Source organism: Brienomyrus brachyistius, chromosome 8, assembly GCF_023856365.1.
Source record: "Brienomyrus brachyistius isolate T26 chromosome 8, BBRACH_0.4, whole genome shotgun sequence".
NCBI classification, from domain to species: Eukaryota; Metazoa; Chordata; class Actinopteri; order Osteoglossiformes; family Mormyridae; genus Brienomyrus; species Brienomyrus brachyistius.
In genome coordinates this window covers 5,098,398-5,113,431 of record NC_064540.1, presented here as the reverse complement: position 1 = coordinate 5,113,431, position 15,034 = coordinate 5,098,398, and the positions used below count along the sequence as shown (strand labels likewise).

At 40.9% G+C, this 15,034-nt stretch overlaps 1 protein-coding gene across 1 annotated transcript; it reads right to left on the bottom strand.

The window, feature by feature from the left end:
• Window positions 1–8,825: 8,825 nt before the first annotated feature.
• Window positions 8,826–13,799, bottom strand: oser1 (oxidative stress responsive serine-rich 1). The gene is made up of 4 exons (XM_049022682.1): window positions 13,483–13,799; window positions 12,273–12,379; window positions 10,489–10,599; window positions 8,826–9,892 (listed from the first exon to the last, which is right to left on the bottom strand). Exons 2-4 carry the CDS (start codon window positions 12,347–12,349, stop codon window positions 9,160–9,162), a joined length of 921 nt encoding a protein of 306 aa, XP_048878639.1. The 5' UTR covers window positions 12,350–12,379; window positions 13,483–13,799; the 3' UTR covers window positions 8,826–9,159.
• Window positions 13,800–15,034: the final 1,235 nt, after the last annotated feature.

Sequence of the window (15,034 nt, the reverse complement as noted above, 5' to 3'; positions counted from 1 at the left end):
TGAGGGCTGTTTAATCAACACAAAATACTTCCACAGGAGATTAAATCCCTTATTTATGGTAAATTATATCAATTACCAGTTGTTCATTATATTTCACGGTTGCTACTAACAGCTACCTTTATTTAACATTAATATTAATCCTGGGAATCTAACGTGACAGTTAGTGAGATAAACAACCTGTAAAGTAGCAGCGTGCCCCAACAGTGTAGCTGTTCAGGGAATCTGATGTCACTGAAAAACTGGGCAGCGAATCAACCGTTAGATCAAGTCAAGTCAAGTCACTTTATTGTCATTTCACACATATGAAACAAAGTTGCTTTTCTACGGAGCAGTTTATAACCACAACACAGAACCGGTAAGAGCAAACATCAAATACCGGGGGGGGGGGGGGGGGGAAATGAGTGAAGAATAAATAATAAAATTAAATAATAATAATAAAAAAAAAAAAAAAAAATATATATATATATATATATATATATATATATATATATATATATATATATATAATAAAGAACAGTACACAAGATGGAAATCTTGCTTTGATCCCACAGCCCCTGAATGATTTCCTGCTATGTGTTTATTTTAACATTAATACCATTTAAATGATTATGTTTTGGACTTTAGTTTAATTTAACTTAAAGTTTACATTTAAAATACACCCCACATATTTCCAAATACAGCCACTTACCTAAAATGGTAAAAAGGGAGGAACGGATTAAAATTTTGCATCATGGGATAATGAGCATCGCATCAAATACATTATCGAGTACGACAGCGGCTCCAGCCAAACCGTACCCTGTTCTTTGGATAATTACTAATGGCAATATGCTATCATACATACAAATGTTCTGATTTTAATATTTTTTTTATCATTTTGATTAAATCAATAAAATGTGTCTGTGTGTCTCATGTGAAGCAAGATGGGATAGGAAAGTGACACTTTGTATACACAGAGTCTTTTTAAATATTGTAGGATCTTCTTTCCTCATTATTATGCAAATTATGTATTGTTATTTGTTAATTAATCAGAAGTTAAAAGTGGATTACATAATGCTATTGTTCAATTTTTCATTGTTGACCTTTTGAATTAGACTTATAGCTTTTGATTTTACACAGCTCAAAAAGAAAGTTCATTTTTGTTGAACAGCATGTGTTTTAATTCCAAGATTTTTAATGTTAGCATTTCTATCCTCAAGCATTTGGTTTTTCCCACATTACCAAAGCACTAACAGCTGTGTTTTTTAATTTCCAAAGTTTCTTGATTCACACATGATTACCCAAAGCCCAGTTCTCAGGATAGTAAAGATTGTGTCATATGGAATCATTTAGGATGTTTGTTTCAAAACAGTTCTGTCACCCATTCGGACAAGAGCCACCTTCAATGGAGCACGATCCCAGCAATTGGAGGTCAGAGGTCAACAAGGCAAAGAGAGACAGGAAAGGCCAATGATCTCTGTAATAATATATGAAAGAACAGGGCACTGGCCCCCGGATGGGATCTGGAGGGTGGTAGTTTGTTGTTAATAGAAGAGACACTTTCAGAAATTTCCCAGAACAGGAAATTTCCCAAGGTCATGTAAAAACTTGACTGGTGGTACATAAATATAACAGGCTCCACATGCACGATTCATCTGAAGGCTTTGAAATGAGCGTGCATTGAGCTAAGCGTAACCCCAGAAAACTGTGATAGATCTGGGGAAAGGGAGGTGGGGGGGGGGGGTAACAATTCAGCTCCTTTCTTTAGATCAAGACATCCTGTATGCAACAGTAAATTTAATCTGGGGGGCCAACATTCCAGGTGAGAAAGAGGAGGGATCTGGTTCGGGTTAAACGACAAGTCTGGGCAAGACCCGTCTTCTCACATTACAGGAAAACGGTGCGTTTCTGTGAGATTCCTGTCACACACAGACACACACACACACACACGTACGTCTCTATGCATTATATTTACACAAAAGAGTGAGGCGGCACGTGCATAACAGGTTTTGAAATCTAAAAAGTTCTGTAAACACGCCGCATCGATGTTACAACTTTCGTTCTGGGGCACGGTTTGGTTTTTCTTCATCTGAAGTAGATAAGCTGCACTCTTCCTGCGTAGCACAGCGCATCTGGAAATGTTGAAGGATCCAGCATGTAGACATGGTGATTCCTCTAACGCTGAAGAGAAAGTCATGCTTAAAAAATGCGATGTGACCATTTTAGCGGGATGGAGATATGGAGGTAGGGTCTGGTCTGCATTATGAGCCGCTGCGTTTTTGTTGCAGTGCTGATTGTGATGGAAATGAGTCCTTGACCAAACATTCCTAATGCACTGGCTCGTGATTCTTTGAATTCCTAATGGTGTTGCCATAGTTTCAACCTCATTCCTGACTTCAAGAGGAAAATGTGCTGTGCAGGCTTCACATATTTCTATACCTTGCATTTTATATAAAATAAAAAGAACAACACAAAGCTCTGGTTTTATCTATATCAGCTTTAGTATGTTCTGGAAGGATTTTAATTCTCATGTTTTACAACAATTTCAATAAATGGCTAACTGTCTGACGTATTTATTTTATTTAAAAGATGCTTTTGTCCAAAGAGACATACAAGTAAGTGAGGCAAATAGCACATGACAAACATACAAGGGCAGCTAGGCTGAGCTTCCAATGAATGCCTAATTTATAGGATATATAAATATTAATACTGTTTTTAATGTTGGTTTTCATTTACATATAAAATTCACAAGTGGTATGGTGGTTCAGTGGGTAACAGTGTTGCTGCATAGCATCAGGGTCGGGGGGCTCAGTTCCTGCCTTGGCTCTGTGTGGGGGGGGGGTTTGCATGTGGTCCCTGTCTCTTGCAGATTCTCTCATTTCCTTCTGTAGTCCACATGCATGCAGTAGGCCACCTGATGTCCCTAAATTTCCCATAGTGTGTGTGCAGTTTGGCATCCCATTCGGGGTGTACCCCAACCAAGGGCCCCCCCTTGATATATTTTGCTGCCATCCGTGGGTGGTCCGTCTTTGTGTATTTCACGAGGGCGATCACCAGCCTTGAGGAAGACTCATCGACCCTCCCAAGACCAGTCCACTGGGTAATGTTCCTGATGGCCCATCCACACCTGATCCCGTCCTTGTACCCTGTAGTGCCAGAGACAGGCTCACGGTGTCCCTCAGCATGGCATGTGGTCTAAACCTAGATGGACATTAAACCCTTCCCATCATGTAAAAGGACTTTGCCCGTCGATAAAACTTTCCACATACAGCCCGTTTGCAAGTTTTTAAAGAAACTAAATCAGATACTCGATAATCTTGTACACTGTTTCACATACATATTGCATAAAGATAGCTGAACATGATTACGATCATGATGGACTTCATTTTTGCAGTTTAGCTTACATAAAGTCACACAAGTTCAAACTCGCAGACCCTCATCTGACATAATACAGGATTATCGAAAATGGAATCAAGAGAGGAAATGATTGTGACACAAGGTAGAATAGGCCTGTTGTTCTATAAGACTGTATTTTGCTTTTTTCCACTTACTAAGCAGATAAAATTCATCATCCCCCCCCTACCAAAAAAACCCCCCACAAAAGCTCTTTGTATACATTGTATAAGTTTTCACATTGCATGTCATTAATAACGTGATTCGGTGAAACTACAAAGTTAAAGTTGAACCAGATGTGCAGAGGCACGAACAGCAAGACGTTGTTATCCTGTGACATCAGCGAGATCAACCGCATGAATAATTCAATTTCGACTCCCAAAGTCCTTGAAAAATTGTATGAACCAAAATCAAGAGCAATGAAATATACTGCTTATCCAAGGTGGGGGGCCCAGGGGGCACAAGGTTGAGCTATACCCAGCACCATACGCTAGTCCATCACATTACAGGTAATTAGAGACACAGATTAGCCTAAATAATAGCCTAACTGGACTAAGGGTGGGAACCGGAATATACAGAGGAAAACGGGGCACATATGCAAACTCACAGAGAGAGCAAAGCTGAGTCAAACCCTCAGCCCTGGAGGTGTGAGCCAACAATGGCTCCCACTGAAGTACAGGTCACCCGTCAAACCAATACTCACTAAAAACTAATGAAGAACTGAGAACAGTCAGGGCGGCATATCCTTCGTTAATGTATATTTTACCCCTGTGATTTTCTCATTTTCAGGGTCAGAAAAAGCAGCTTAAAAATCGAAAAAGGTGAATAACTGTATAATTATCCAGCCATCCATTTTCCAAACCGCTTATCCTATTGGGTCGCGGGGGGTCCGGAGCCTATCCCGGAAGCAATGGGCACGAGGCAGGGAACAACCCAGGATGGGGGGCCAGCCCATCGCAGGGCACACTCACACACCATCCACTCACACATTCACACCTATGGGCAATTTAGCGACTCCAATTAGCCTCAGCATGTGTTTTGGACTGTGGGGGGAAACCGGAGTACCCGGAGGAAACCCCACGACGACATGGGGAGAACATGCAAACTCCACACACATGTGACCCAGGCGGAGACTCGAACCCGGGTCCCAGAGGTGTGAGGCAACAGTGCTAACCACTGCACCACCATGCCGCCCCCTGTATAATTATGTTATAAGAAAAAAAAAACATATTTATGTTGAGGAAAGGGGTGCGAAAGGCAACCATCTGACACTTACATTTAGAAATCGAAATGCATTATATGACTGTATGTCACTGATTAATGGAATTACACAGGCAGCCACATAAACTATAATTCTGTCAACTCATCCATTGAAAGAGGTGTGGCATCATTGATTGGGAATGATCCTGTTTACTTGGGCAGGTACAGAAGCAATCAGGGCATGACGTGCTGCAGCTTGCCTCTGCCATATTAACCTCCTCTGCATAAATAAACAGAAAAGTAAAAGTATTGCAAATCTAAGTTTAATCTGTACACAATCCGTGCCCATTATATACATGGACATACACTAGTGCCCCCCAACAGAAGGGGCAGCGTATGCCTGTGAGCGGAAGGACACTGGTTTAAGAGCGGCTGTGGACACGATTAGGATTGGGTATATCAAAGGGGCAGCCCAGACTGCTCGGTTTGGACAGATGCTGGGTATACTGGGAGAAAAGCAGTTAAAGCAGATGCCTTTGTGCCAAAGTGACAGGCGCAGTGAGCCAATAGTACATTATAAATATGTGGCTGTCAAACAGTGGACTATGCACTGGTGCAGCTAGGCTGAGTTTCCAGTGAATGTCCAGGTACAGGTATAAGTAGGACATGAGACCAACACATGAAAGTGAAAAAATAACATGTTACTATATATGTATAACACAAACCATAAGGAGTAGCAAAGCAGAAATCTCATGAAAACTGAAATATGTCCCTAAGTCTCAGATTCTTAAAATAACCACTATTTGCCTTGAAAACTGCTTCACAAACACGAGGCTTTCAGTTAACAAGTTTCAGCAAGAAGTCAGCAAACATACGGAAGGTTTGTTTTCCGTCTGCCCCAGTAGAGGAATGCTGGATTGCTTCTTTTCACATATCCCATCTTGCTCGTCTTTGAGACATACACAAAGTTGAGCTCAAAACTTATTTTGTTTTATTTATTTATCTGGGACCCCAGCAGCATTTTTTATTTTTTTTTGGGGGGGGGGGGGGGTGAAAAGCATTCTTCAAAAGCCCAGGGAAGATGCAACTATCCAGACAAGGACAGGATTTGACCTGACAACCTTCGGATCACAGGCACAGAGTCCTAACCGGCTGAGCGTCATGAACAACCCAGAATGGGAATGTTCCTGGTAGCTTCTGTCCAGTTATTCTGGAAAACAGACAGGTCTGGCCATTATTTTGAATTTTGGACTTCCTGCTTCATCACATAGGTCTTGTCAAATTCTGAGGTGTGTTTTGGGTCGTTATCTGGCTGGAGAATGAAGGACTGTACAAACAGCCATAATCCAGAAGCATGCCTTTGAAGTGTGCCGTGATAGCTGGGCTGGTTGAGATTGCCATGGATTTGGCAAAGATCACAAACTATTTCATGAGCAAAGCAACTCCTGACTATGGAACTGCGACCTTCATGCTTGACATGGCAACCCACAAATGCACATACCCTCTACACACCTTAGAGTTAGAACCTGAGTAATTCACATTTGGACTCATCAGTTAATAAGACTTGCACTGACGTAAATTGACTGTTAAAAGCGCAGCCAATTGTAGTTCCAAACAGGTGCCCTTAAACTTTTGACTGGTGTTTAATGCATACATATGGTAGTAATGGCGCCAGAGATTAAATCCTGTTATGGTCTATCTATCTTATTTTGTTCAGCTTTGACCTTGTAACCACTGTCTGGCATATACTGTTTTTAATACTGTTTTCTGCTGTTGGTTCCAACTTAATACTTATGACTTACACTTTATATACATACATACAGTACTGTGCAAAAGTCTTAGGCAGGCAAAGAAAATGATGTTTAGATTATCCTCATGTTGGTGTAAAGCTATGATATTATGCCTGTGTCAGCTTAGCCATTTCAGAACCTCTGCTAAAATCATCCTAGTATTTGCAGCGACCGTCCAGTGCAGCCATGTATTTTTTGACTTGGCCACTAGCACATCTCACACAGCTGGTCAATCTGTCACTGACTTTTTAAACCAATATATTTAATTATTTAATTGAGTTGTTGGTGAAATTTAACAAAATCGTGTAACGGCTGAGGTGCCTCTGAGGAGAAGTTTGGGAACTGAAGCAGTGTTCATCTAGCCATCCAACTAGATATCAGTAACTTTTTAGAAAACAGAAGAAATTATTACTAGTTTTTATTGTGTTACTCTTAATTTGCACATGTTCTAATGTTAAATTGTGTTTTTTTGTTCTGAGCCAAAGTACACTTGCTACCCAGATAAACAACTTTAAACATTTCTTTGGGCTGCCTAAGACTTTTGCACAGTACTGTATATATACATATATTTATGTGTGTGTGTGTGTGTGTGTGTGTGGATTAGGTATATATTACATTGAGGGGAAATTGTAACTTAAAAAAAAACAAACATTCTTTTATGTTGTGGGTACCCATAAAAATCTGTGAATACAATGAAAAAGTAAAAATGTATTTTGTTTGGTTACCTATGATTAAGGTTAGGGCTGAGTAGGGGTTAACGTCGTCATGTTTTCCACAAGGAAATGAATGGAGAATCCCCACAAGATATAATAACCATGGTGTGTGTGCGCGTGTTTGTGTAAGCACTTCAGGATACGTTAATTCTTCAAAAGTCATATGAAAATTGAGTGGAATTTCCAAAGAAAGGATGCAAATATTCTGTGCTCAGACTGCCCCGTTTGTCGTTTTCAGTACCCCCTATCCAGGCTGAAGCTCGAAGACTAAAACAGAGGGATTTGCGCCCTCTTGTGGAAAAATATATCAATCACTCGTCCATCCAGTACAGGGTTGCGGCGAAGCAGAAAAACCTAAAAATATTCGCCTCTGGATACATCTCAATTTAAAATACTTTCAACACTGAACTCTGAAAATGCAGAAGTGCCTGTACAAACAAGTTAGCTAAATATGTTACACCAAATCCACTGGATCGCAACAAAAGGTAATTATATTGGTTATGAGATTACTTTCTGAAAAGGCTTTTAATAAAAACAGTGACATTACAAATATATTGGGATATTAACTAAAAGGAAGCCAAGGGGTAAAATGGATATGTAATACGTACGTACTAATATGATCTTACACAGTACAAACAAATGTGCATGTCGTCGGCTTTTCTAACCTGACGTCATTTCTAACTTTATACGTTCCTTTCCGCACTGCTGGGAAACTTAGCTGCTTACTGCCAAAACCCTTGCAAAATCGCCACTAGGCATTAAAACTACGCCTCCTTCAGAACTTTGCATTTCACGGAAGAAAATCATAGTTTCAAATAGTTCAAAATATAATTGTGGTAATGATTAAATGTTAAAAGACGTGTTAGAAAACGTAAAAGACGAAGAGTGTGAATGGTTACAAGAAGAAAATTATCATAAACGGAACATTTAAGGAGAACCAAGCACTGAACAAATTAAAAACTTACGTCAGAATACTGTCGCGGCATACATCTACTGTGATTTCTTATTCATAAATCCCATTTTCCCCACGTGACGTGCGTATGTGAGTTTTGTATATGCGGTGTTTTTAGGAGCACAATTGCAACTTTGAACCTTGGAAACCAGGCAATCCGCCTCAGTGCAGCTTCAGCGCTGTTTTGGGGTTCCGATCCCAGGAAGCGTGGGGCTCGGGAGGGCATCGATCCAACACACATATGCTTACACAACACGGGGACGTAAAAGTCACAAATTTACCCGAAATGTATCTCCTAAGACTACCAGCTGAATGCTTTTGAATTAAGTGCAGTAAAATGAAATTAGACTGACATATCACGTGAGTCAAAGGATACCAACGTGGAAAAGGTAACTTAAGATTTTTAAACCAACACTGAAATGAGACGAAACTAGGTTAAAATTGTTCATTAAAACCAAATTTGCTTAACGCAACCCCAGATAGGAGTTAATTTTTACAGCATAACTCTTAATTTATATGGGACTGAAAAATAAATACGTATAATTGTGCCTAAAGGAAGTCCAGTTTAATGGACTAAACATATTACCGAGCGTAAGTAAGCAATACTCGAGTCTGTTTCTTTTCGCTGCATTACTTCACTTTAGCGTCGTCTGGCCAACTGCCAGACAACTTGTTTAATAAATAAAAAGCAATTATTCGCGGATGTAGTGATACTCTCCAACAATCAAAAATAAATAGCAGTGTAATCGAAATTATATTTAATTAGCTGAAATAAGGATTTGGGCATCTCAGCGCAAGAAACAGTTTTCAAAAAAAAAATGTTTATTAAGTGAAATGGAAAATCCAGAGACAGCATTGGCCATGAAAAATATAATTTAAATTGGCATAACAAGGTAGCACATACCGTAAATCACATCTGTAGCATTCGTAATAGCTTTGGCAAAACTGTATCATGTAAACCAATGTCTTCGGAGAAAGAAAAAGGAGGAAAAAAAAACGCTGTTAGAAATTCTTGATGTGTATTTCACTATTTCTGAACACGGGGAAGGAGAGAAACACAGAGTAAACAGATCACTCTATGGTAGGATGCACTGACAGTGATCAGAGTTATCAGCAAAACCAATATACTTTTCTCTTAAGTATACATCATCTCTGCCATGTGTGACATTTTCTTGGGAATATATAGGTAATATTCCATGTATCCTGACAGGTCCTCTATCGTGATATCATCCACATAGGCGCGTGCCTGTTCAGAGCAGGAGCGCGGGGATCCGGCGTTTCCGGAAGGACATGCAGTCCGCCGGTTGGGGGAAGTCTGATACGCATCCTCGACACCTGACAGGTTCCTCTCACACTCAGAGATGACGTCCCGCAGGCCGGTGAAGGAGTACACTTCCACCCCTCTCCAGCCCTGGCACTGACATTCCTTCTTGGGACATGGGCACACTCCCGCGTCATGTAGCTTGGACAGGGACTGGAAGTCGGACGAGGCGGCGCTGCTCATCGCCTTCTCCAACGGGACTGCGGCTCCCAGACTCATGCCCGGGATGCTCGTCCCGGCCTCAGGATCACGCTGTTTCAGGCTGATCTTCGAGGCCGATCCCTGAGCGCTGTGGGCATATGGCTCATACCCGGCTGCCCCGAACACCGGAGAGGACTGTCCCAAAGACCGCAGCTCCTTCTTGGCAGGGACGCCGAGGACGGCTGTACTGTCCTCGCATTCCGACAAGCTCTTGTGCTTCAGGTGGCCAGGCGGCGGCGACATCTTGGAGCTGCAGTACGTGAATTTCGGAGGATGCAGGATGGGAGACTTGGAACGCCTCCGTCTCTGGCTCCTAACTCCACCTCTAGATGGTTTCCGCATGCATCTATCATTGGAGGGAGGGAAAGAAATCAGTTCCATTAGTGTGAGACACTGGTTTTTAAGACATGAATGAATCAGAGGGATATGAATCTCTCGGAAGGGCTACAAGTTCCTAGGAAAATGACTATTTCATTAGCATAAGTAAAAAAAATTTAAATAAATAATGCAGGCAGTTCGAAATAATCCATTCCACAGCCCCTTATGCAACTAAAATTTCACGTAAATTGGATTTACCTTCCCATACTATTCAAGATACCTTGTAGCTAAAAATACAAAGCCAAAAATACTAGTAATACAAACTAAAGAATACTTAATAAACAAACAAAAATAAAGTTTATATTTTCAGTGATATCACCTTGTTAAATTGTTTACAGAAGGGCTAATATCAGACATTTCAAGATAAATACTGATTTACGGAAGGAGGTTTTACATAAATTGAGATACACCTGTACTGCCAACTGGAGACCATTTTGGTCATCCTTTCCAAAAACTGTACTAATACCCCTTTTTTAGACTTGGACTAATAGCCTTTGAGGTAAAAGCCCCTCCCTCTAGCCACACTCTGCTACACCAGAGCTCAAGCAAAAATCTGCATGTTACCCGTGCCAGTTCTCCTTGGGACTAGCCACTTTAGCCTTGGCGCCATCACAATTTGCCCGAGTTGCTGTCCTCTGAGTCACGGCCTCACAAACATGCACCGCATTTATGGAGCTGAAAGACAGATGACAATTCATGCTTTCGGGGGAACAGAAATACGATGCAGTCACACACTCACTTTCACAAGTGAAAAGCCAGTGCATGACACGACACATCCACTCCATAGACAAGTGTGTGATACCAGACACAGGAGACCGGATGTATGCGTTAGCGAGGGCGAGCACCCAGATCAATCGCATGCAGGTAAGTGGAAAACATGCAAATGCAGAAATGCAGGGATCTGTGAGGGACACCAGTTTAGAGGAGAAGATGAACAGTGGGGGAATTTGGAGTTGAAATAAAACAACACTATGCGCTATCCCATCTTTTATAGAAGTCTATATGCCACAGGAGGTTCCAATAAAGTGGCATGACATGGACTATTACTTTAAATCTATTTAACAAATGATAATGTCAAATAGCACTCTTCTGTCAGTCTGTTACCATATGAATGTTTACCTGAATCTACAGGTATTCCATGGCAGGCTGAACTGACATCTATAACATGCTTACAGTAGCAATATTATTTTTTAATAATATGCTCTATTATTTCAACAAGTCAATAATATATGTATAATAAGTCAACAGGGATTTTTTAAAATGTAAATAAGGCCTAAAAAACTGAGAAACTCGAAGTCAACGTACTACAAGAATGGTTATACGGCTGCTGGAGGACCTGGTTTATTCCTTCAGGGTGATATTAGGGAAATCTCAAAAGAGCTTAAAAGTCAATTAATATACAGGCAACAGGGGGGAATGAGGAATCATACGCAGAAAGTTTCTGCTGCCCTTCAGATTAATCAATCCGCAGCCTGATAAATGGCCCATGTGCCACTGTGCTATAGAGGCATTTACAAAGGGAGGTTGTTATTACACTAGGGAATGTAGAAATACAATCAAATTAGAGCTGGTACACTCATCTGGTCTAAATGACAATATATTTCACTAATTTTTTTTCAGTTGAATTATTACAACTAGCTTACATTTTAACAGTTTGTAGGTCAATGGAGCAAATTATAAGATACTGCCATTTTGCAAAAGGATTGTGATGAGGCCAATATGATATGAGCAATAAAATTCTGATAGATAATCAAGCTTTAATATGCAAAATTTCAGAGGTAATTTCGGCTTTAAAAAAAATCTCGTGGTGATAAAGGTGTATTTCAGGGCACTATATATACTCTAGTAATCTACTAAAATATTTTGCATGCCTAGAAAAAAAATCTTTAAAAGACATTTAACAGATATTATAAATGACATTTTCATCTAGTGTATGCATTTATTAACAGCCACTATTATCCATCAAAACATTGGCTATATAACTGTCAACAGCCCTTCCCATTATTGGAGGTAACTTGCCAGAATCATTTCAAGCTTGTATACCAAGTTCATAGCCATGCAGTCAGCATTGGGGGGGGGACTAAGGCTGTAATTATAATATATATTGGCGGGAGGGGGGTAATTGTGAGCACATCTGAATATTGGTGGGGATGTGTCTCCGTCAGTAAATATTATAACTATGGCCTTGTTGTATACCAATGCAAGCTATGCTGTTTAATGGAGTTAAATTGGAGCTCTGTCTACAAGAATATTCACTTCGACAGCAGCAGGGTGCAAAGAACAATCAGATGTGGACAACGTGCCGATAAGACTGTATGTGATAAGCGTGTGATGAAGACGACACAGACCTTTCAGCATCAACCCGGAGTTTCTTGAAAGCCGTCTGCAGAGTGTCTTCCTCGCGGTCCTTTACTCCAGACTCCATGGTGGGAAAAACTCACCGGGAACAACCACTCTAGAGAATACACATCACATACTTTAATACTGAACTCTGTATGGATATACAAGCACATGAGTCATTAACATCTATGCTATGATTCAAAAGTGAATTCATTAAGCAGTGTGAGTCATTAGTCTCCACCTAGACCTAGGAGTGTCCTGTGGGACAAATTTGAATATTTGCATTTACTTTGCTTGACAACTAAGCACAGTAGACGAGTTCAAAACTATCATACGACAGACTATTCCATCCTTATCTGTGCAGTACATAACATTCATGAAGAGAAATTATTGAGCATCACTGTCACCATTATTTTATATTAGCATCTTAATATTATATGCAAATGTACCCATGCATAAAGAAAGTGTCGAGGACAATCTTGGTCTGCAAGGGGTGTCACAGGGAAACTACCCATCGCACTCGGGTGGCTTCAGAAAACGGTGCCAGTTCCTTAAGTTAATTTTGCTTTTTTTATAATTTTTTTAGTAATCAGTCCAAATATAAACCATAATCCTTTTAAGGGTGAATGTAAAACACAGGTAAACGTATCAAATTTACGCATTTATACTGACTAATTAGTAAGTGGCATTTAAAAATAAAAAAACACTGGAAAAGGGGGAGGTGCAGCTCTCAGGACTGATATGGATCTCTGCATTTGGCGCCCAAAATTAAAAGTTTAAATTGTAGTTTGGCTATAAATGTAAATTACTGGTCCCGTCAACAAAATTTATTAAATAGAAAACGAGAGGAGGAATGACACCAGCATGCGGAGCAGCCGCCAGCGCCGAGCCACAACGCAGCTCCTCGGACGGTTGCGTAACTCGACCAGCGCCGCCTCGCCGTAAACTGCGAAGCCCGAAAAGCCTCCCTCGTCCCAGCTGGACTTCAGGGTGGTGCGCGCAGATGGCCGAAAGGAACCGGTGCAATTAATCCGTACGCGACGAGAATCCACAAAGCCTAAGGCACCGAGGGACTGGACGCGGTCCCGCCACGGTCACGCTGATATTCACACTCCCAGCGTCAGGAACGCGATCTAGACTCGGGCCTATACATACGGGTAGACGCATTTGGGACGGATACCATCCGTGGGCAATTTTCAAGCACAAAATTAGACTCACGCTTCAGGGGCTCCTGCCCGCGGTCCGGACCCAGCAGGCCTGGGCATACAGGGACTTTCCAGCCACTCGCCTCTAGATCGCTTTTTTTGTCTCGTCCTGACCCACTGTATTTAGTCGAAGTTCCTCTACGGTAGCTCCACCTTAATCATAAAGCCCCACAGCTTTATATATTTCTTATAACTGTGAAAACTAAATGGTAAACAATAGTGAAATGAGCACTTCTAGACTTTTCTTCTGTCAAGCTCTTGTTTACACTCGATCCACTAGCAGTGACTCTGCAAGAGCGCACATTACGCTGACGTAGAGCGCATGAAGCCGTCTCTCCTTACCTCATCGTCCAAGGTCACGTGATTTGTTTCTGCTAGGTCACGTGGGCTCTGGTAGCTAAAGTGCGCTTTTGGCTCCACGCAGAAGTGATTTCGAGTTATACCCGTACAACTGGTTTGACGACAAGAAGCACTATTGTGTTTAGCCCATTTAGGAGTTTGAGCATTATTTGTGTTACAGTTCCTGCTACATCTGTTCCCCAGTGTGAATTACAAATTATGCAAATTGAAGTTGACCAACACAGGTCGGGCATGTGTACGTGTTTTTTTAAAATAGATGTCTGCGACTTTTAAGAATCAGGGTAATAAGTGGAAGAATTTTGCTTAAATTCTACGACTATGACATTGCCATAACAGCAATATGCCATAGGTTTACTAAACTTTCGCTTAATATGACCTTTAAAGGGACAACACAACTAAAATGTGTAAATTAATATAAGACTTAACAATTTTGTGCGACATTATAAGGTCATTTAAGTTGTGCAGTGTATCATAAAGGAAATTGCACGTTTTATTTGAAAAGACAAAATAAGTTCTTAAGTGCTTAACATTTTGTTGAAAATTAGATCGACACTTTAAAAAATTTGTGTCAGTCATTTCTAAAGGTACTTATTCAAACCCATCTAACCAACCCTCTATATCCATCCATCCATCAGCTACTTTTCCAGTTCAGAGTTGCAGGGAGCTTATCTCAAGTAGCGTGGGTCACGAGGCCGGGGGACACTTTGGGTGGGACACCAATCCATTGCAGGACTCAAACACTGACACCCGGAATCACACATTATAGACAATTTTTTAATACCAATTTGAGAATGACTCAAAAGAGAGCTGCTTATTCATTCTTCCCCAGTAGATGGCACTACAGAACCAAGGACAGACATACTACAGGCATTAGGTTTTGTTCTTTTAAAGCGGCGTTTTTCAAACCGGTCCTTGGGGACTCCCAGATAGTCCACGTTTTTGAAGGGAGCTGGGAGGACCGGGTTAAGAAAAAGTGTGTCAGTTCTTCATAGAATAAGTACAAAGTCAAAATTTAACAACTTTATTGTTACATCTATTTTTCCCCTTGACATACTAACTTTCGGGTACCCGAAAGGGCTGTGTTTAGTCAATGTCAGCATATAAAAGAATCGCCATCACTGTGAGATGCACACAGCTCTCCTTCAGATTCAGGCACGTGGGATGTAATATCTCAGAAGAAGGTTCAATAAGAATGGCCTGATCCT